The following is a 22233-nucleotide window of genomic DNA, read 5'->3' as shown; positions in this document are numbered from 1 at the left end:
GGATGGTTTGTGGCAACCAGCAAAGGCTGTGTGGGCTGATCCAGCCTCATGTCAGTCACTTGCAACGAAAGCTGGTCAATGATGTCGGTTTCCCTATGAGGGTTTGTAGCGATTTCCCGCTCAGCCTCCTCCTGAGCTGATAGTAATGGCAGCAGCAACACACAGAACAAGAGAGAGCCTGTCACACTCAATGGCTGCTGACTAGGATGGAAGAAGAACGGATGCATTGGGAAGGAAGTTATTCAGCCTCGCTCACTATGAAACTGGCAAACTACCAAGCAGTAGTGTCTCGCTACCATTTCCTTTTCGGGGGGGGGGGGGGGGAAGTCTTGGCCAGGTCTTTGCCTGAGGACTGACAAAGACAGGTGACTATTAATACAGGAGGGCAGCGTGTAGCAGAGCATGGGCTAAGAGCTTCACTTGATGTTTGTGACTCAGTGGCAAGATCAGTTGCATCTGCAGCTCCTCTTCACAGATATGCGGGGCTGAGATATTCTGCTCTTTCGCCAGAGAGAAAACCTAAGATAGAAAATCCCCCAGGTGAAGGAGATGGACTTTTTAATGACAAAATAATGATGTTTTAGGAAAGATAAAGGATACAAGATCAACAATAAGATCATTAAGTCTGTTTTAGTCTTTCAGGAACCAACATTTAGGGCAGGTCTACACTAAGGGCGGGGGTCGAACTAGGGTACGCAAGTTCAGCTACGTGAATAGCGTAGCTGAACTCGAAGTACCCTAGTTTGAACTACTTACCCGTCCAGACGCCGCGGGATCGAAGTCCGCGGCTCCAAGGTCGACTCCGCCACCGCCGTTTGCAGTGGTGGAGCTCTGGAGTCGACCGGAGCGCGCGGGGAGTTCGAACTATCGCGTCTAGACTAGACGCGATAGTTCGAACTCCGAGAAATCGAACTCACCGCGTCGATCCGCGCGGTAAGTGTAGCCATACCCTTAGGGTATGGCTACACTTACAAATCTGCAGCGCTGGTAGTTGCAGCGCTGGTCGTCCAGCTGTGCAGGGCCAGCGCTGGTGTGTGGCCACATTTGCAGCATTTGCACCGCTGTTGGGAGTGATGAATTATGGGCAGCTATCCCAGCATTCAAGTGGCAGCAACGTGCTTTTCAAAAGACGGGGGTGTGGGGCAGTGTGACAGGGACGGGGGGGAGAGAGAGAGTGGATTTTTGGAACCGACACTCTGCAAAATCAGAAAATTTTCCCACCCCCTTACTGTTAACTGCAAACAGCCTGCATCCAACATACTCCCTTTCCCCCCTCTGCCCCCTCCCCCCGTTTCTCTCAAGCAAAGCAAACACTCAACCCCTGTGAATGAGACAGGCAGGGGGTTATCTCATTTCATTGTTGACAGTAGTTACAGATTGATGACAGCAAACAGGAGCTGTGTTTGAAGCAGCTCCCGGTGCACGGAGCCCGGTGCACGGAGTTGACAACAAAATCCAACCCCTTATTCTTTAATTGCAAAAGCCTGCAGACCAGATAAGCAGCTGCCGACCCCTTTGAATCACGCAGGGAGGAGGATACAGATTGATCACAGCAAACAGGAGCTGTGTTTGTTTAGATCAGCAGCTCCGGTAGAGCAGCTCCAGTAGCAACGGGAGTTCACAACAAAACAAAGAGAGGCTGCATAACAAAACAAAGGGAGTAATTTAGTTAAAAGCATTCTGGGATACATCCTTATACCCTGGAGGCCAATAACAGCACTGGTGTGTGGCCACACTTGATGACCAGCGCTGCAATCCTTATTCCCCATGCTGAGCAAGGTGTACGGCCAGCGCTGCAGGCAGGGAGTTGCAGCGCTGGAAGTGCCCTGCAGGTGTGGCCACTTACTAATTGCAGCGCTGGAAAGCCTCCACCAGCGCTGCAACTCGCCAGTGTAGCCATACCCTTAGATACATCACAAACAGTTTTACTCCCATTATCTTTGTTGTCTTACCACACCCAAAGATGACAAGCATACCAACAACAACAAACCTGCAACTTCTCAGCAGCAGCAGAGAAAATCTTTAAACCACTCAGGGCATCAAGTCATTCTGCAATTTCCTCTTCTCTAGGAAATCTGAGAAGTGAGGATTGAGATCTGCCAACCAGTCAACAATACAACTGTACTTCGCCTTTTTGAATGTTAGCTTTCTCACGTCCTCCATGCATGCGTCGGACAATAGTGGGCGTTAGAAATTACAGAAAAAGGTTTTATTATTCAATTCAGGGCCCTCCCAACACCCTCCCTCCCCACCTTTCTCTCCTCAGGGACTCCTCCTGTGATACTATGATAAGAATAGAAATTCAATCCCTTCTTGAAGTAGGGGCAATCGAGGAGGTTCACAGGGAGTACAAGAATCTGAGGTTTTATTCAAGATGTTTCCTTATACTGAAGAAGGGTGGAGGACTCCATCAGATATTGGACCTAAGGAAGATTAATGCATACATCAGAAAGTCCCATTTCCGTATGGTAGTCCTGGCCTCTCTCTTCCCCTCACTTTCAAGTCAAGTATCAGAGGGGTAGCCCTGTTAGTCTGTATCCACAAAAACGACGAGGAGTCCGGTGGCACCTTAAAGACTAACAGATTTATTTGAGCATAAGCTTTTGTGGATAAAAAAACCCCCACTTCTTCAGATGCATGGAGTGAAAATGACAGATACAGACATCAATATATACTGGCACATGAAGAGAAGGTAGTTACCTTACAAGTGAAGAACCAATGCTGAAGGCCAGTTTAGTCAGGGTGGATGTGGTCCACTCCCAATAACTGATGAGGAGGTGTCAACACCAAGAGAGGGAAAATTGCTTTTGTAGTGAGCCAGCCACTCCCAGTCCCTATTCAAGCCCAAATTAATGGTGTTAAGTTTGCAAGTGAATTGTATCTCTGCAGTTTCTCTTTGAAGTCTGTTTTTGAAGTTTTTTTGTTGAAGGATGGCTACTTTTAAATCTGTTGTTTTGAATGTCCAGGAAGATTGGAGTGTTCTCCTACTAGCTTTTGTATGTTACCATTCCTGATGTCTGATTTGTGTCCATTTATTCTTCTATGTAGAGACTGTCCAGTTTGGCCAATGTACTTGGCAGAGGGGCATTGCTGGCACATGATGGCATCTATCACATTGGTAGACGTGCAGGTGAATGAGCCTCTGATGGTGTGGCTGATGTTGTTGTTGGGTCCCATGATGGTGTCACTAGAGTAGATAATCTTTCAAGTCAAGGGTGGTTTGCAGCCCTTGATGTAGAGGTGGTGTGTTTTCATAGTGTGAGGAGACGAAAACATTGCAAATACCTGCAGTTTGCCATTGGACAAGATCACGTCCAATACCAGGTTCTACCCTTTGGGCTTTCAGTGGTGCCTAGAGTCTTAACAAAATGCCTCTCTGTGGTAGTGGCTTTTCTAAGACATCAAGGAGTTTTTGTTTACCTGCTTTTGAGCAATTGGCTTCTGAAGACACCAGCCAAGGAAGTTTTGATAAGGGATGTCTGCTAGAGGCCTGTTTCACAATGTAAGTCGGTTAATAACTGTGAATGTGTCTCTTCCATCAGCTGTTCAGAGCATTCCTTTCATAGGCCTGACCCTAGAGAGAGCAACGCTCTCCTGCCCAGAGGCAGGTTTTAGACTATTCCAACTGCAGTACCAGTATTTGACCGGAAACCTGCTCCGAAGGTGGTTATTTATCTGAAATTGCTGGTCCCACACGTCACCCCTGTGCCAGGCTTGGAGTGGGGGAGCTAGAGTTACAGCCCAACCAAGGACTGCCTGTCCAGAAGAATTCGTATTCCGTAGGGATTCTGATGTCTGTGCTGCGGGGGTCTCGGACAGAAAACACACTCGGAGGGACAGCTGGCACTGACATTCTCTTCCAGTGCACCCACGACAGGATGGGGAGAGCACCTTAGGGAGTTGGTGGGGAGAGATGTCTGGAGCGACAGAGAGGAAGCGTTGTACTTACCTGTGCTAGAACTGAGAGCAGTCTGCCTGGCCTGAGGTCCTTTCCCCCACGAACACACAAGAGAAGGCAATAGGTGTTACACACAACACGACGGTGCTGTATTACCTGGGGCAAGGAGGCCTTGTTCATCTCACCTTTGCGGGATGGCCGTAGATCTACGGGACTGGTACATTCGACCCAATGACCCAAGAGGCCTTTACCTTGCAGGCAAGGAGAACAGCAAAGTGGACGAGCTCAGCAGAGATTTGATGCATCCACACAAATGGTCTCTGAAGGATCCAATACTTCAAGATGTCTTTGGGGGATCCAGAGAGATGTGTTTGCTACCAGCAGGGACAGGAAGGACCTTGATTTTGCTTGAGACAAAGAATCCATTCATTCGTCCTTAACAGGGAGCAGGGCCCATCCTGTCCCATGTGTTCTCCACTTCCCAGCAGTACTGGAAAGAGAGAGATCAGGACAAGGCCAATGTAATTGTACCAGTCCCTGCTTGGCTAAGGCAGCAGTGTCTCCAAGGGGAATTTGAAATGGCTGCCTGCAGTCCAGGGTTTGTTGTCACAGCAGGAAGGGAATATTTATCATCCGGGTCCCCTGGCCCTGCACCGAATGACTTGGATTGTAGGACTTTTACAGACGTGAAAATATCTGGTATGATAGAAGTACAACTGATTTTCATTAACTCTGGAAATATACTTAGATTCCGCGTCGTCTACTGGATACCAGTGGAAGCAGCAGAGCAGCAGCTGAAATCACTTGGCAAGTGCCCAGGAGAAATGAGAGGGTGCCCCCCCCCCGCTCGGGGTCTCGGTGCTGCGACTGCAGAGGCTGGGGACAGAGCTGAGGGGCAGGGAGCGCCCATGTCCAATTTGTAATCTCCCCCTGCTCCGGGAAGGTTCCAGTGTCTGGCCTGTGCAGGCCCAGCAGTGTGAGCGTGCAGACAACGTGGAGAACACCAGCTATGAGTCAGCGACCGAGTCCTGTGGCAGCTTATAGACTAACAGACGTATTGGAGCATGAGCTTTCGTGGGTGACTAACACGGCTACCCCTCTGATACTTGAGTTATGAGTCAGTAACTCCATCTTATCACCCTTAGTGGCTGGGTCTTCAAATCTGCGCTGACCTCTGGCACGGGCCCTGCTGTAACTCCAGCGCCCGTTTATCGCCGCACTAGGGGCAGAGTTCCAATTTTGAAGGGTTTCTCTTTGGCTCGAATAGCCTCTCAGCCCTGCCACTAGCTGTGGCCATGTGCTCCATGCCAGGTCCCTGTTTAGCCAGTGGGGCGCCTCTCTGTGAAGCCTCTGCTGCTGGGTTTTTGTCGCATCCGTGGCACCACGAAGGACTGTACTTCCTCTGCTTTTACTGCTAAGGCCCTTCTAGAAAGGAGCATTTCGCTAAGGCTCTGTGACGGTCACTGTGGTGCTTCCCTCTCCCCAGGACGTTGAGCCTAATTAGATTGTGGTCACTGTTACTTAGTAAGTCAGCTGCTGTCACATCTTGAATTGGCTTTTGAGTGTTACTTAAGACAAAGTCAAGAGTGACATCAGAACGGCCAGACTGGGTCAGACCAATGGTCCATCTAGCCCAATATCTTGACAGTGGCCAATGCCAGGAGCCCCAGAGGGAGTGAACAGAACAGGGAATCAAGTGATCCATCCCCTGTCGCCCATTCCCAGCTTCTGGCAAACAGAGGCCAGGGACCCCATCCCTGCCCATCCTGACTAATAGCTATTGATGGACCCGTCCTCCATGAACTTATCTAGTTCTTTTTTGAACCCTGTTATAGTCTTGGCCTTCACATCATCCTCTGGCAAAGAGTTCACAGGTTGTACATTGTGTGAAGAAATACGTCCTTTTGTTTGTTTTAAACCTGCTGCCTATTAATTTCATTGGGTGACCCCTAGTTCTTGTGTTTACCCTGTTATATAACACTTCCTTATTTACTTTCTCCAAACCAATCATGATTTATAGACCTCTAGCATATCTCACTTTAGTCCTCTCTTTTCCAAGCTGAACAGTCCCAGTCTTATTAATCTCTCATCATATGGAAGCTGTTCCACACCCCTAATCATTTTTGTTGCCCTTTTCTGAACCTTTTTCAATTCCAATATATCTTTTTTGAGATGGGGTGACCAGAACTACACGCAGTATTCAAGATGTGAGTGTACCATGGATTTATATAGAGGCAATATGATATTTTCTCTCTTTTTTTCCTAATAATTCCCAATGTTCTATTTGCTTTTTTGATTATCGCTGCACATTGAGTGGATGTTTTCAGAGAACTATCCACAGTGACTCCAAGATCTTTCTTGAGTGGTAACAGCTAATATAGACCCCCTCATTTTATATGTATAGTTACGATTATGTTTTCCAATGTACATCACTTTGTATTTATCAACATTGAATTTCATCTGCCATTTTGTTGCCCAGTCACCCAGTTTTGTGAGATCCTTTTGTAGCTCTTCACAGTCTGCCTGGGACTTAACTATCTTGAGCAATTTTGTATCATGTGAAAATTTTGCCACCTCACTGTTTACGCCTTTTTCCAGATCATTTATGAATATGCTGAATAGGACTGGTCCCAGAACAGACCCCTGGGGGACACCACTATTTACCTCTCTCCATTCTGAAAACTGACCATTTATTCCTGCCCTTTGTTTCCTGTCTTTTAACCAGTTACTGATCCATGAGAGAACCTTCCCTCTTATCCCATGACAGCTTCCTTTGCTTAAGAGCTTTTGGTGAGGGACCTTGTCAAAGGCTTTCTGAAAGTCCAAGTACACTATATCCACTGAATCCCCCTTGTCCACATGCTTATTGACGCTGTGAGACTTGTAGTAGATTGGTGAGGCATGAATTCCTTTTTCAAAAGCTGTGTTAACTTTTCCCCAACAAATAGTGTTCATCTGTGTGTCTGACGATTCTGTTTTTTTACTATAGTTTCAACCTGTTTGCCTGGCACTAAGGTCAGGCTTACTGGCCTGCAGTTGCCAGGGTTGCCTCTGGCTGGCCTTTCCTTGTAGGCACTAGGACTTGCTGTTCCAAGAAGCAGTCACTGAAAGTGTTTAGAAATTGTTTCTCTGCACTTTGTGCCTTTGCCCAGTTTATCAGAGGGGCCAAGTGCTGAGTCTGGACCACTGCAGGACAGCGTGGGGCTGGCGGCAGGTCCTGGGATGCTCTTTGGGGGGTGAGAGTCCCAGTGTTCTCACTGTCTGCTTTTCCTACCTGACAGGGAAGGGCAGCCTCACAGAGAAGGGGGAGGTGACTGCAGCAGCTGTTTGCGCCACCTGCACAGTGCCAGCCCGGGGGCACAGGACGCTGGAGCTGGGCCTGGCCTGGGACATGCCGCGCATTCACTTTGGCTCAAAGGAGAAGCTGCATCTCAGGTACGTGCCCAGATCCCCTATGTGCTTCCAGGCACAGATGCCACCCACCAGACAGAGCTGTGTGTGCCGTGTGCCCGGCCTTCTCTCGCCATCCCGCAGCGTGGACCCAGCACCTCCTCCAGGGCAGGCATCTCGCATGGTCACCATGCCCCTGGGACACTGCCCAGCTCCCCCCACCGCACCCCCCAGCACATGCCCTGCCCATCCCACTTCCCTGCACCCCAGCCTGGTCTCACATCACCCCAGCTGGTCCCATCAAGGAGGAGCCGTGCCTGCTGGGGCATGTGGTCTGCATGGGCCGCCCTGAGTGGTGCATGTGCGAGAGGCCGCCCCGGCCGCCCGCCGCCCGTCGGGACGTGTGCGAGAGGCCGCCCCGGCCGCCCGCCGCCCGTCGGGACACGCGGCGAGAGGCCGGCTCGGCCGCCCGCCGCCCGTCGGGACGCGCGGCGAGAGGCCGGCCCGGCCGCCCGTCGGGACGCGCGGCGAGAGGCCGGCCCGGCCGCCCGTCGGGACGCGCGGCGAGAGGCCGGCCCGGCCGCCCGTCGGGACGCGCGGCGAGAGGCCGGCCCGGCCGCCCGTCGGGACGCGCGGCGAGAGGCCGGCCCGGGCGCCCGCCGCCCATTGGGGTGCGCGCGAGAGGCCGCCCCGGCCGCCCAAGGGGGGGCGCGCGGGGGAGAGGCCGCCCGGCCGCCTGCCGTCTGTCGGGGCGCGCGCGAGAGGCCGCCCGCCGTCTGTCGGGGCACCTTTGCCTGTATTGCCCATTGTTTAACCTCCGAGACTTGGTCAGACTCTGCTCGGGCTGGGCCGAGACAAGGGGATTCTCCATCACTGGGAGTCTTTATACCAAGGTTGGGCCCCGCTCTGGCTCAACCCAGCACTGGGCCCGGTGCAAGGGCTGCTGGGTGGGGTCTGCAGCCGCTGTGCTGCAGGAGCTCAGACTAGATGATGACACGGGTCCCTTCTGGCTGCCCCAGCCTTGCGACACCCTGTCCTCGCGCCCCTCAGGCAGGCCAGCTGCAGCCGCTCCTCTCCCGTCGGAGCTGGGAGCCCTGCTCGGAAGCGGCAGTGGGGTTGGCTGTGCCTGGGTCAGCAGCAGTGTGTCAGAGTGACAGCCTGCGCCCAGCCTGGGGAGGGGCAGTTTCCTGATGTCATCGCTTCCTGTTCTGCAGGTGCTGGGGCCGTTAGCATTTCTGTACGGCACTGCCGGCACACGTGGCGTCCTGAGGGCGGGGGGGTGGGGAGCATTGGCAGGGCCCCTACCCGAGGGGGATCCATCGCCCCACCCCTCCCTGCAGTGCCAGGGCTGTGCTGAGAGCAGGCCCTGTGGGTTGCTGGCCTGAAGCGCTGTGCTGGCTGGCTGGGGCGGGGGTCCCTGCCGCGTGGGGGAGCGTGCTGTCCTGTGCAGACAGAGCCGGACAGACGGCACCAGGCTGTCTCCTGCAGGCCTGCCCCCAGTAATGTCTCTCCCCGCAGGCGGTACACACGCTATTTCGGCAGCGCAGGGGACGCGTGCCCGGCCCTCTCCCACTACGCGCTCACGCACTATGAGCAGTGGGAGGAGAAGATCGAGAGCTGGCAGAGGCCCATCTTGCAGAACAGGTAGAGTGATCGCCTGGCTGGTAGCCGGGGCCATCTCCAGTGGGGGGGAGCCCGCTGGGGCCGAGGGGACCCCCTGGCCAGGCCACAGACAGGGTCAGGTACAGTTGACAAGCTGCTGCTGTCACCAGGGGTCTGCAGAGTTGGTTTGTTGGTTTGGGGCAGGTTCGGCCTCCTGCCAGCCGCAGAGTGGCTCGTTGGAGAGTCACCGCACCCCCCAGTGGCTGGCCCTGCTGCACCCGGCTCCTGAAGTATGGGGTGGCGAGAGTGCTGCTCCTGTGTGTGCACAGGGGCGGGTGTCTTGCTGTGTTCTGGGGTCTCTGGGGGTCCCCTTTCAGAGCCTGTCACCGATGGGTGAGCCCCGTGCCTGTGTGTGGGCAGGTGCTGGGCCCCGGGGCCGATTCCCGTAGGCCAGAGCTCCAGGCAGGGTGTCTCCTTCACGCCTGGCTTCCCTGGCTCTCCGGGGGCAGGGGAGGCTGCGCACACGCAGGCCCATGGAGCTTGCTCTTGCTGTCTGGAGAGCGGAGCTGGTTGAGCCAGCCCAGGCTGGCGCTTAGCTCCTGGAAAGACCCAGGAACTGGAGCTTCCAGGCTGGCCTCAGAGGCCAGTCGCTCCTGAGCTGTGAGCAGTTCCCTCAGTGCAGCTGCTGGGGCGGCTGGAGCCTGCATCCCCCACGGCCTTCTGTCCCCTCCCCAGCAAGGGAGGTGGGGGGTGGGCAGGTGTGCCCCCCCAGCTCTGTGTCTCGAGGGGACGACCCTTCCGGGGCTCTGAGGAAGGGGGGGGTTGCGTTGTAGGGCTCCAGGCCCATGAGGCCGGGCTGCGGCTCCGTGAAGGGGGATCCACGGAGGCGACGTATTTGCTGTCCCATCTGTCCCTCTCGCCCACAGCCACCTGCCCCCCTGGTACAAGTCGGCTCTCTTCAACGAGCTCTACTTCGTGGCGGATGGCGGGACCCTGTGGCTGGAGCTGCCCCCGGAGGCCTGCGCGGAGGACGTGCAGGGCCCAGCGGGGGCCGGGCTGTCCCAGATCTTCCCTGTCCTGCGGGAGTACGGAAGGTTTGCTTACTTGGAAGGTAAAGTGCAGGGCGAGGGTCCCACTCACCCCTCCCGATTGAGCCCAGGGCAAGGGGCTTGTCACCCTCTGGGGCGGCCTTGCTGACCCACTTCCTTCAGGGTGGGGGGAGGGAGCAGCCTGCCCCCCCATGGAGTCCATTGGGGGCTGCACCCCCTCACCCAGGCCGGGGGCGCTGCCTCGCCACTCTCGGCCCCCAGGAAGGGCAAATTCCCTGCTAGGCACAGGGCCGGGGACAGGGCCCAACCCCTCGTCCCCCACTCCCCGTGTTGTGCGGAGGGGTGGGGACCCCTGGTGCCCCTGCGGCCCCCCGGCAGGATCTGCCCCCCTCACTGTCTGTGCTGGGCTTCCAGGCCAGGAGTACCGGATGTACAACACCTACGACGTTCACTTCTACGCCTCTTTCGCCCTCGCCATGCTGTGGCCCAAGCTGGAGATCAGCCTGCAGTACGATATCGGTGAGCGCCCAGCGGGCCCTGCCCCCTGCCTGGCCCCCTGCCCAGCCCGGGCCCCTCGGCGGGTTCACCGGCCCCCTGCCCAGCCCGGGCCCCTCGGCGGGTTCACCGGCCCCCTGCCCAGCCCGGGCCCCTCGGCAGGTTCACTAATCCCCAGCCCTGCCCAGCCCGGGCCCCTCGGCGGGTTCACCGGCCCCCTGCCCAGCCCGGGCCCCTCGGCGGGTTCACCAGGCCCGGGCCCCTCGGCGGGTTCACCAGGCCCGGGCCCCTCGGCGGGTTCACCGGCCCCCTGCCCAGCCCGGGCCCCTCGGCGGGTTCACCAGGCCCGGGCCCCTTGGCGGGTTCACCAGGCCCCATCCAACCCGGGCCGCTCGGTGGGTTCACCAACCCCCAGCCCGGGCCCCTCGGCAGGTTCACGAGCCCCCATCCAGCTTGGGCCCCTCGGCAGGTTCACTGGCCCCCATCCAGCCTGGGCTTCTCGGCAGTTTCACCAACCCCCAGCCCGGGCCCCTCGGCAGGTTCACGGGCCCCCATCCAGCCCGGGCTTCTCGGCAGTTTCACCAACCCCCAGCCCGGGCCCCTCGGCGGGTTCACGGGCCCCCATCCAGCCCGGGCCCCTCGGCGGGTTCACGGGCCCCCATCCAGCAGGGAGGGAGCTGGCTGTGACCTTGCTGCTCGGGCTGGGGAATCCTGTCTGGGCACTGGGGGTGGTTTCTGCTTCCTTTGCTGCACCCGAGCAGGGCAGGGATTGAGTGTGGCCCCGGGGCCCTCAGCAGTGACGGTCTGAGCTCACTGCTCCTGCCAAGGCCGGGGGCCATTGCCTGGTGGTTTCCCAGGCACAAGCACCCCGCGCCTGGCATCAAGGCGAGTGGTCTCTGCAGGGATAAGGGGTGCTCACCCCACTGGCCGGGGAGACCTTGGCATGGCTGGGGCCCGCCAGCTCGCTGAGGGTCTGTCTCTCCCAGCTGCTGCTGTGCTGAACGAGGACACGCAGCCCCGGCTGTACCTGATGAACGGGCAGACGGCCCAGGTGAAGCTGAAGAACGTGGTGCCCCACGACATTGGGGAGCCCGGTAAGGTCTTGCCCTGGTTGGGGCCAGGGCTGGGCTGTGCTCGGTTATAAACGCCCCACGCGATGGGCTCACCCAGCTCCACTGCCAGGCCCAGGCCCACCGGGAATGTGTCCCTCTGTCCCTTGGTGTGCTGGGGTGAGGGGTGGGGGGCAGGGAGGCCACTGCCAGGAGGGCCCCACCACTGCTGCTAGGTGCGGGGGGTGCTGTGGAGGTGGGTGTGCAGTGCAGTTACAGGGATGGGGAGACCATTCCCGGGGAGGGGCGCGGTGCAGTGAAGTTACAGGGGGCTCACTGCAGGTGTTGGGGGGTGCAGTGCAGTTACAGGGGGCTCACTGCAGGTGTTGGGGGGTGCAGTGCAGTTACAGAGGGGGTCACAACAGGTGTTGGGGGTGCAGTGTAGTTACAGGGGGCTCACTGCAGGTGTTGGGTGGTGCAGTGCAGTTACAGGGGGCTCACTGCCGGTGTTGGGGGGTCCAATGCAGTTACAGGGGGGGTCACAACAGGGGTTGGGGGGTGCAGTGTAGTTACAGGGGGCTCACTGCAGATGTTGGGGGGTGCAGTGCAGTTACTGGGGGCTCACTGCAGGTGTTGGGGGGTGCAGTGTAGTTACAGGGGGGTCACAACAGGTGTTTGGGGGGTGCAGTGCAGTTACAGGGGGCTCACTGCAGGTGTTGGGTGGTGCAGTGCAGTGTAGTTACAGGGGGCTCACTGCAGGTGTTGGGGGGTGCAGTGTAGTTACAGGGGGCTCACTGCAGGTGTTGGGGGTGCAGTGCAGTTACAGGGGGTCACAACAGGTGTTGGGGTGCAGTGCAGTTACAGGGGGCTCACTGCAGGTGTTGGGGGGGTGCAGTGCAGTTACAGGAGAGCTCACTGCAGGTGTTGGGTGGTGCAGTGCAGTTACAGGGGGCTCACTACAGGTGTTGGGAATGGCACTGACGGAGTGGGGGTGTGCAGTGCAGTTACAGGGGGCTCACTGCAGGTGTTGGGGATGCGCAGTGCAGTTACAGGAGGGCTCACTGCCAGTGTTGGGGATGCGCAGTGCAGTTACAGAGGACTCACTGCAGGTGTTGGGGATGCACAGTGCAGTTACAGGGGGGTCACGGCAGGTGTTGGGGGTGCGGTGAAGTTACAGGGGGCTCACTGCCGGTATTGGGGGGTGCAGTGCAGTTACAGGGGGCTCACTGCAGGTGTTGGGGATGCGCAGTGCAGTTACAGGGGGTCACGGCAGGTGTTGGGGCTGCAGTGTAGTTACAGGGAGCTCACTGCAGGTGTGGGGGGTGCAGTGCAATTACAGTGGGGGTGACGGGGAAGCCCCCGTAAGCAGTGCTGCTGAGAACTGCTCTCTCCCTGCTCAGAGGACGAGCCCTGGCAGCGGGTCAATGCCTACCTGATCCACGACACGGCCGGCTGGAAGGACCTGAACCTGAAGTTCGTGCTGCAGGTGTACCGCGACTACTACCTGACCCAGGACACGGCCTACCTGCAGGACATGTGGCCCGTCTGCCAGGTACAGCGAGAGCCTCCGCCCCCAGCCTGTCCTGCCTGGGAGCTCCCGGCTGCCCGGCACAGGGCTGTGTCCTTGGGCCAGTGCCGCGGAGCAGCTGGGCGAAGGTCTCGGTCTCTCGCCCACAGGCTGTGATGGACTCGGAGCTGAAATTCGACACAGACGACGACGGGCTCATTGAAAACTCGGGCTTTGCTGATCAGACGTATGACGCCTGGGTGGTGACTGGAGCCAGGTGAGTGGGGCAGGGCCGGTGCATCCACTAGGCAAACTAAGTGGTCGCCTAGGGCGGCAAGTGGTTGAGGGTGCCAAAAAGCGATGCCTTGGCTCGGCAGGGAGGAGCCTCCTTCCGGAGGCACCGGAGAGCCAGAGCCGCGGCGTGCGGGGGTGGCGAGCCCCAGCCATGGAGGAGCGGGGGGGGGAATCAGGAGCCCTGCAAAGGCAGCGGTGCCGCTAGTGGGGAGCAGCCGCGCCCCCCCACCCCCGGGGGGGGCTCCTGCAGGCTGCAGCAGATGCATGCGGGCGGCGGCCCCCATGTGCCCCCCAGCTTCTCCCTCGCCACACTCAAGCTCTGCGGCTCCCGGGAGTGAGTCGCTGCCGGGGTGCGGGGCCCTGAGCCTGCTCTGGGAGGGGCAGCGGCGGCAACTCTCACTCCCAGGAGCTGCCGAGCGCGGCAAGGAGGGTGCACGGGGGCTGCTGCCCGCATGCATCAGCTGCAGGAGCCCCGGGGGGCGGGGCGCAGGGACACAGCCCAGGCAGGCCGCCCCCTCAGCCCCCTCCTCACCGCTAGGGTCACCATCCGTCGCATTTCCCCAGACGTGTCCGGCTTTTTCGTTTTTAAATAGCCGTCTGGTAATAAGGTTAAAAGGTCTGGGATTTCCCCCACTCCCCTCCATGCAGAGTGCGGCGCGGCCGCTCCCATTGACCTCCCGCTGCCAGAGCCCCTCCCGCTGCCTCAGCATCTGCGGGGTCAGGGCTGTGCGCGTGGCAGCCCGGCAGCGTGTTCAGCGCCGTTGGAGCACGTTACGTCTCCTGGAGAGCTGCACCAGCGCGTGCGGCTCCGTTCAGGGGCTGGCTCAGTCTGCGCTCGCTGTGCCCCGAGGGCAGCACTTTGCCGGAACCACGGCCCAGGACAGCCTGGTGTGCCCGGGCAGGTGCCTACCCCAGGGCACACGGTGTCACTCAGCACCAGGGAAGGGGTTTCGCAGTCATTTCCAGGATTGCCCCAGCAGCCAGTTGGGGCCTGGGGCATTTGTGCTGAGTGGCTGCTGCTGAGTCATCACAATGAACCCGTCAAAACGGGCCCAGCAAGAGCTGGCTGGTGGCTGGAAGGCAGCGAGTGCGGGACACTGCTGCTCTGCCGAGAGCCCCGTCTGGGGAGCCCGGCCTGGCCTCTCTGCAGACACCAGCAGTGTCCCCGTGTGAGTCTCTCTCCTGGCCACGCCGGCTGCGGCTGGGGGTGTAGCTGGTCTGTGGCTTTGCCAGCTGAGGCAGCCCTGGCTTGTGTCCCCATCCATCTCCCGCCTTCGCGCACTGTGCGACCAGGGTTAGCTGCCTGTTACCTGCCATGCGCGGTGCAGAGTGCAGGCACCCGGCGTTTCCAGAGGTGTGGCTCGGGTGCCCGCTCGGGTCTGTGCCTGGCATGGGGCTGCTGCTGCTCCAGCTCCCATGGGGCTGAAAGGACAGGTTAGGGGGCTGCACTCTCTGGGGGGGGTTGCAGCCCTGGCGGGGAGGGGGCGAGCGCTGTCAGGCTCGGGGGCTGGAGGGGGGCGCAGCCCCGGTGGGGAGGGGGCGAGCGCTGTGAGGCTCGGGGGCTGGAGGGGGGGCGCAGCCCCTGTGGTGAGGGGCGAGCGCTGTCAGGCTCGGGGGCTGGAGGGGGGCGCAGCCCCGGTGGTGAGGGACGAGCGCTGTGAGGGTCGGGGGCTGGAAGGGGGGCGCAGCCCCTGTGGTGAGGGGCGAGCGCTGTCAGGCTCGGGGGCTGGAGGGGGGCGCAGCCCCGGTGGGGAGGGGGCGAGCGCTGTGAGGCTCGGGGGCTGGAGGGGGGGCGCAGCCCCTGTGGTGAGGGGCGAGCGCTGTGAGGCTCGGGGGCTGGAGGGGGGGCGCAGCCCCTGTGGTGAGGGGCGAGCGCTGTGAGGCTCGGGGGCTGGAGGGGGGGGCGCAGCCCCTGTGGTGAGGGGCGAGCGCTGTCAGGCTCGGGGGCTGGAGGGGGGCGCAGCCCCTGTGGTGAGGGGGGCGAGTGCTGTGAGGCTCGGGGGCGGGAGGGGGGGCGCAGCCCCTGTGGTGAGGGGCGAGCGCTGTGAGGCTCGGGGCTGGAGGGGGGGGGGCGCAGCCCTGGTGGGGAGGGGGGCGAGCGCTGTGAGGCTCGGGGGCTGGAAGGGGGGCGCAGCCCCTGTGGTGAGGGGCGAGCGCTGTGAGGCTCGGGGCTGGAGGGGGGGGGCGCAGCCCTGGCGGGGAGGGGGGCGAGCGCTGTGAGGCTCGGGGGCTGGAGGGGGGGCGCAGCCCCTGTGGTGAGGGGCGAGCGCTGTGAGGCTCGGGGCTGGAGGGGGGGGGGCGCAGCCCTGGCGGGGAGGGGGGCGAGCGCTGTGAGGCTCGGGGGCTGGAAGGGGGGCGCAGCCCCTGTGGTGAGGGGGACGAGCGCTGTGAGGGTCGGGGGCTGGAGGGGGGGGGGCGCAGCCCCTGTGGTGAGGGGCGAGCGCTGTGAGGCTTGGGGGCTGGAGGGGGGGGGCGCAGCCCCTGTGGTGAGGGGCGAGCGCTGTGAGGCTTGGGGGCTGGAGGGGGGGGCGCAGCCCCGGTGGTGAGGGGCGAGCGCTGTGAGGCTCGGGGCTGGAGGGGGGGGGCGCAGCCCTGGTGGGGAGGGGGACAAGCGCTGTGAGGCTCGGGGCTGGAGGGGGGCACAGCCCCTGTGGTGAGGGGGACGAGCGCTGTGAGGCTCGGGGGCTGGAGGGGGGCGCAGCCCCTGAGGTGAGGGGCGAGTGCTGTCAGGCTCGTGGGCTGGAGGGGGGCGCAGCCCTGGCAGGGATTGGGGCGAGCGCTGTGAGGCTCAGGGGCTGGAGGGGGGGGCGCAGCCCCTGTGGTGAGGGGCGAGCGCTGTGAGGCTCGGGGCTGGAGGGGGGCGCAGCCCTGGCGGGGAGGGGGACGAGCGCTTTGAGGCTCGGGGGCTGGTCGGGTGGACAGGAAGTGCAGCCCGTCTCTGTCTAGGGCCCTGTAATGTGCCCGCCATGTAGCGCCGGGGCTGTGAGGCTGACGTGGTGGATACGGCTGCACTGTCGGCAGCAGCTCGTGCCCAAACCCGTCTCCTTTGCTTTGCAGCGCGTACTGTGGCAGCCTGTGGCTGGCAGCCGTCTGTGTGATGTGCAAGGTGGCGGGGATTGTGGGTGATGGCGAGGTCCTGCAGAAATACAGCGCCATCCGGAGGAAGGGCGCGGAGGCGTTTGAGCGGCTGCTGTGGAACGGTGCGTATGGCAGGGTGCCTGGGCCCCACGAGGGGCACTGCACTGACCCGCCCTTGGCCTGGGGTGCAGGCTCCCGCTCTGGGCCACGGGGTGTCTGCATCAGGCAGGAAGTGACTCCCCCCCGTGGGCGCTGCGTGGTGTCCCCGTGGGGAGGGTGCAGTGTGAGAGGAGGGGCCGCTGGTGTCAGAGGCAAGGGCGTGACTGTCTAGCTGACTCTCTCGTCCCACGGCAGGGAAATACTACAACTACGACAGCAGCGGGGGCCCCTTCTCCAGCACCGTCATGTCTGACCAGTGCGCCGGGCAGTGGTTCCTCCGGGCCAGCGGCCTGGACCACGGCGAGTTCCAGGTGAGAGAAGGTTTGTCACCACCCAGGGTGGGAGTGGTGGATTGGGAAGGCAAATCTACCGATGGCACAAGGATTAGGGGAGTGGCAAGTGATGAGGACGGGGCAGCCATACAGAGCAATCTGGATTGCGTGGGAAGCTGGGCCCACTCAAACAAAATGTGACAAATGCAAAGTCGTATTGTCTCACTGTCTGGGGGACGTAGGAGCGTAGGCACCTTACTCAGGGCAGAGTGCCAGAAACAGGCACAAAGCCCCACACTGGCTGTGAGCACTGTACTTCGATTTCACCAGCCAAGCAACAAGGGAAAGCCCTGAGGCCCTGAAGCCAAATCAAGGAGTCATAGAATCAGAGGGACTTTGAGAGGTCTCTAGTCCAGTCCCCTGCACTCACGGCAGGACTGAGTATTATCTAGACCATCCCTGACAGGGGTTTGTCCAACCTGCTCTTCAAAATCCCCAAAGATGGAGATTCCACCACCTCTCTATGCAATTTATTCCAGTGCTAAACCACCCTGACAGTTAGATAGTTTCCTAATGTCCAACCTAAACCTCCCTTGCTGCAGTTTAAGCCCATTGCTTCTCGTCCTATCCTCAGAGATTAATAAGAACAATTTTTCTCCCTCCTCCTTGTAACAACCTTGTATGTACTTGAAAACTGTTATCATGGCCCCTCTCAGTCGTCTCTTCTCCAGCCTAAACAAACCCAGTTTTTTCAATCTTCCCCCATAGCTCATGTTCTCTAGGCCTTTAATCATTTTTGTTGCTCTTCTCTGGACTTTCTCCAATTTGTCCACATCTTTCCTGAAATGTGGCGCCCAGAACTGGACACAAGACTCCAGCTGGGTCCTAATCAGCACAGAGTAGAGCAGAAAAATTACTTCTCGTGTCTTGCTTATAACAATCCTGCTAATACATCCCAGAATGATGTTTGCTTTTTTTGCAGCAGCGTTATACTGCTGACTCATATTTAGCTTGTGGTCCACTCTGACCCCCAGATCCCTTTCCGCAGTGCTCCTTCCTAGGCAGTCATTGCCCAGTTTGTACGTGTGCAACTGATTGTTCCTTCCTAAGTGGAGCACTTTGCATTTGTCCTTCTTGAATTTCATCCTATTTACTTCTGACCATTTCTCCAGTTTGTCCAGATCTTTTTGAATTTTAATTCTGTTCTCCAAAGCACTTGCAGCCCCTCCCAGCTCATGTTCAGTTGCTTGTCCACTATGAGCCCTAAATCCCTGCAGAATCACTGCTTTCCAGGATAGCCCCCCAGGCTCTAGGTCTGGCCTGAATTCCTTCTTCCTAGGTGTGTGTGTGACACCAGTAAGCCAAGGCCGCAGGCATCAGCTAAGAACTGACAAACCCCGAGCAGGAAGCCAGGCCATGAACTGGTAAGTGGTTAAAAGGCAGGAAACAAAGGGTAGGAATAAATGGTCAGTCCAGATTAGAGCAACAAACATGATTCGAGGTCTAGAAAACATGGCCTGTGAGGAAAGGTCAAACAAACCCAATTTTTTTACCCTGGAGAAGCGGGGGGCGGGGGAGGAGACATAACGGTTTTCAAGTACATAAAGGATTGTTACAAGGAGGAGGGTTAAACATTGTTCTCCTGAACCTCTGAGGACAGGACAAGAAGCAGCAAGGGAGGCTTAGGTTGACGTTAGGAAACATGTCCTAGCTGTCAGGGTGGTTCAGCACTGGAATAAATTGCCAGGGAGGTTGGACAAACCCCTGTCAGGGCTGGGCTAGGTTAGTGGTCACCAACCAGTCGATTGCGATCTCCGGCAGCACAGTGTGGCTGCCGCTAAGACAGGCTCCCTGCCTGCCCCAGCCCCACACCGCTCCCAGAAGTGTCTAGCACGGCCCCGGGGGTGGGGGGGCAGGAGCATCCCTCCATGTGCTGCTCCTGCCTGCAAGCATCGCCCCTGCAGCTCCCATTGGCCGGGAACAGGGACTGTGGCCAATGGGAGCTGCGGGGCCAGTGCTTGCAGGCAGGAGCAGTGTGCGGAGCCACCCACCCCCCGCAGGGGTGCGTTGGCCCCTTCCAGGAGCGGCGTGGGGCCAGGGCAGGCAGGGAGACAGCCTTAGTAGCAGCCCCGCTGCACCGCTGACCGAGGCAAGTGCTGCCTGGTGGGAAGCCACACCCCATCCCCCAGCCTCTACCCTCTCCTGGAGCGTGCACCCCGAACCCCCTCCTGCACCCCAAACCCCACCCGTGATCTCCTCCCAGAGCCAGAACCCCCCTGCACCCCAACACTGCCCCAGCCCAGAGCCCCCTCCTGCACCCAAACTCCCTCCAAGAGCTTGCACCCCTCACCCCCTCCTGCACCCCACCCCCTGCCCCAGGCTCAGTCTGGAGCTCCCTCCCACACTGCAAACCCCTCAGCCCCAGCCCAGAGCCTGCACCCACCCCCATCCCCCAACCCCTGCCCCAGCCTGGTGAAAGTGAGTGTGTGTGAGGGGGGGGAGCGAGCAACAGAGGCGGGGCGGGGTGAAGGGGGGACCTTGGGGAAGGGCCAGGGTAGATCCTGGGTCGCACTTAAATTCAGAACGTGAACTTAGGCGTAAAAAGGTTGGAGACCCCTGGTCTAGATAATCCTTAGTCCTGCCATGAGTGCCGGGGACTGGACGAGAGACCCCTCGAGGTCCCTCCCACTCGTGTGATGCTCCGAGCTGCTCGTGCACTGCTGTGGCACACGAGGCTAATGTGATGTGTACCCAGGGCAGCAGGGAGGTGATTCTACCGCTGCACGTGGCACTGGTGCGACCGATACCGGATCCTGCAGGCACTTGTTGGAAAAAGGTGTTGAACAACTGGAGAGGGTGGGGGGAAGGGGGATGGTGTGAGGGCGGGGGAGTGTCTGACGGAGAGAGGCTGAACGCACTCCGATTGAGCGGTGACGTGCTGGTGGTGCACAAGGAGACAAGCCCGGGCACTGCCGGGCTTGGTAATCCGGCAGGGACAGGCAGGACAAGAACCGCTGGCTGGGAGCTGAAGCCAGAGTTTGCGCAGCGACGGGGTGGCTGAGTGGGCAAGGCTGCCGGTGGGGAGGTTGAGTCTCGCCCTCAGTTCAGCCAGCTGCAGACTGGGAACCTGACCCGTCAGAGGCAGGCAGGCGTGGGGCTGGCCACCTCGCTCCCTGGTGTGCCGCTGGCTCTGCAACAGCCACAGGAGCCACTGACTCAGGACCGTTGCTGACTCGCAGTGACAGTGGTGGGTTCACCGCCTCGGTGTCTTCACATCCAGCCCGCTGCCTTTCCGCACGGCGTTTTGCTGGGCTCAGCCCAGGGGTCTCTGTGCTGGACAGAAGGCAGATGATCTACTGGCCCTATCTGCCTTAAGCAGTACGACTCTGCCGCTGCCGTCTCCGAGTGGAGGACGGCCCCCGGGCCCTGGGTTCAGGGTGGGGCCCTGTGTGGCCGAGAGGCCTGATGGCGTCTCTCTCCACAGGTTTTCCCCAGGAGCCATATCCTCAGCGCGCTGAAGACGATCTTTGAGCTGAACGTCATGGGCTTTGCCAATGGGACAATGGGAGCCGTGAACGGCATGAGGCCCGATGGGAGCCTGGACACGTCCAGCGTGCAGTCCAGCGAGGCCTGGGTTGGGGTCGTGTACGCTCTGGCAGCCACCATGATCCAGGAGGTGGGTGTGGCACGCGGCGCCCCTCAGCACGGGCAGGCGGTGCCAGGGCACGGGCCTGACTCTTTTCTCCCTCTGCTGCAGGGTCTGGTGCAGGAGGGCTTCCACACGGCGGAGGGCTGCTACCGGACCGTGTGGGAGCGGCTGGGCATGGCCTTCCAGACGCCAGAGGCCTATTGCCAACGGAAGCTCTTCCGCTCTCTGGCCTACATGCGTCCCCTCAGCATCTGGAGCATGCAGCTGGCCCTGGAGAGCAGAGCCTGCCAGGCGCCTGCCGCAGCAGCGCCACACCCGGGGCAGGAGAACTCCTTCCAGCCGTGAGGGAAGGAACCTGGGAGCAGGAGCCAGAGGGAGCCGCTGGGCCCCCGCTGCTGGCCAGGGACTGTGTGGAGACAGCTTGCCCCTTTTTAAAACCTGATTTTAATTGCTGTATCTTCCCTCCTCTCTGCACCGACCCTCTGCTTCCCCCCAACGCGTGCACCCTGCCCCCTCGGAGCAGCAGGGCCCCATGCTCCACACCCTGGCTGACCTCTCATCCCTGGGGCCCCCAGCCCCAAGAGAGGCGGTTTCCTGGGCCTGGCTGTCTGAGCGGGGAGAAGGGAGGAGCGGCGGGGGGGCTGTGCCTAGGGTCCTTCCCCTCGCGCATGGCTCTGGGGCTCTGCAGTGCACAGGGCAAGTCCCCGCGGGAGGTGGGGTATCCCTATAGCTGACAGGTCTCAGAGCCTCCCCCAGCGCCTGTCCTGCCTGCGCCCCCACCGACCCGCATGGCTGGGAGCGGCAGAGGGCATGGAGGGGGGAGCCCATGTGCGTGGCTGGCACGCTCGCGCAGGGCGTGTGCACAGGCTGCTGGGTGCAGATTTCACCTGCCCTTGCTGGCAGAGCAGCATCCGCTGCCGGGCACAGACGGGCCATGGGTGAGGGCCTGGTACATGCTGAGCCCTAACTGCAGGGAGAACCACGCGGGACAGAAGCTTGGCAGGGTCCCCCGCCAGCGGCACGGCCCACGGCAGAGGTGCAGGGGGAGCCGAAGGTGTGGGCACTGCTGCCAGTGAGGGCGCCATTGCCCCTCCCTGGCCCAAGGGGCTGCCCAGCTGGGCTGGGTCCCTTCATGGTGCCTGGTCCAGGCAGGGGCCGCTGTGGTAACCCGTGGCAAGGGCAGTTCCCCAGCATGATCCAGCCCTGGCCCGGGGCCCGCTGCCTGGCCTCCGACAATCCTCATCCCAAATGAACTCCTCCTGTCCCCGACCCTGCATGGCCACTGCCCACCATCACCGCTGGCGCTGGGCCGGGGCTCAGGGGAGCTCGTTTCAAATGCTGAATAATCGTTTTAATTTAAAATCATCATAATAAAATATCATCTGCCTGAGGCCTGTCCCTCTGCCTGGGGCTGTCGCCTCCTCCGGCCCCGCCCGGGGGCCTGTCCCTCCGCCTGGGGCTGTCGCCTCCTCCGGCCCCGTCTGGGGCCTGTCCCTCCGCCTGGGGCTGTCGCCTCCTCCGGCCCCGTCTGGGGGCCTGTCCCTCTGCCTGGGGCTGTCGCCTCCTCCAGCCCCGCCCGGGGGCCTGTCCCTATGCCTGGGGCTGTCGCCTCCTCCGGCCCCGCCCGGGGGCCTGTCCCTCTGCCTGGGGCTGTCGCCCCCTCCGGCCCCGCCCGGGGCCTGTCCCTCTGCCTGGGGCTGTCGCCTCCTCCGGCCCCGCCCGGGGCCTGTCCCTCTGCCTGGGGCTAACGCCCCCTCCGGCCCCGCCGGGGGGCCTGTCCCTCCGCCTGGG

The 22233-nt window shown here is 60.5% G+C and overlaps 1 protein-coding gene across 2 annotated transcripts in view; it reads left to right on the top strand.

Moving 5' to 3' along the window:
* GBA2 (glucosylceramidase beta 2) overlaps positions 1 to 21829 on the top strand; it is a 54928-nt gene extending 33099 nt beyond the window's left edge. For both annotated transcript variants that reach the window (XM_045021242.1, XM_045021243.1), the window contains exons 7-17: positions 7180 to 7333; positions 8807 to 8932; positions 9817 to 10001; positions 10354 to 10458; positions 11421 to 11528; positions 12884 to 13035; positions 13161 to 13267; positions 16342 to 16484; positions 16717 to 16832; positions 20278 to 20469; positions 20551 to 21829. In XM_045021242.1, coding sequence (XP_044877177.1) covers positions 7180 to 7333; positions 8807 to 8932; positions 9817 to 10001; positions 10354 to 10458; positions 11421 to 11528; positions 12884 to 13035; positions 13161 to 13267; positions 16342 to 16484; positions 16717 to 16832; positions 20278 to 20469; positions 20551 to 20787 — 1625 coding nt within the window. In that variant the 3' untranslated portion in view covers positions 20788 to 21829. The remainder of the gene's footprint in view (positions 1 to 7179; positions 7334 to 8806; positions 8933 to 9816; positions 10002 to 10353; positions 10459 to 11420; positions 11529 to 12883; positions 13036 to 13160; positions 13268 to 16341; positions 16485 to 16716; positions 16833 to 20277; positions 20470 to 20550) is intronic.
* Positions 21830 to 22233: the final 404 nt, after the last annotated feature.

This window comes from Mauremys mutica, chromosome 6 (genome assembly GCF_020497125.1).
Source record: "Mauremys mutica isolate MM-2020 ecotype Southern chromosome 6, ASM2049712v1, whole genome shotgun sequence".
Lineage (NCBI taxonomy): Eukaryota > Metazoa > Chordata > Testudines > Geoemydidae > Mauremys > Mauremys mutica.
Note: the sequence above shows the minus strand (reverse complement) of the source record. Positions and strands in the feature narration are given on the sequence as shown.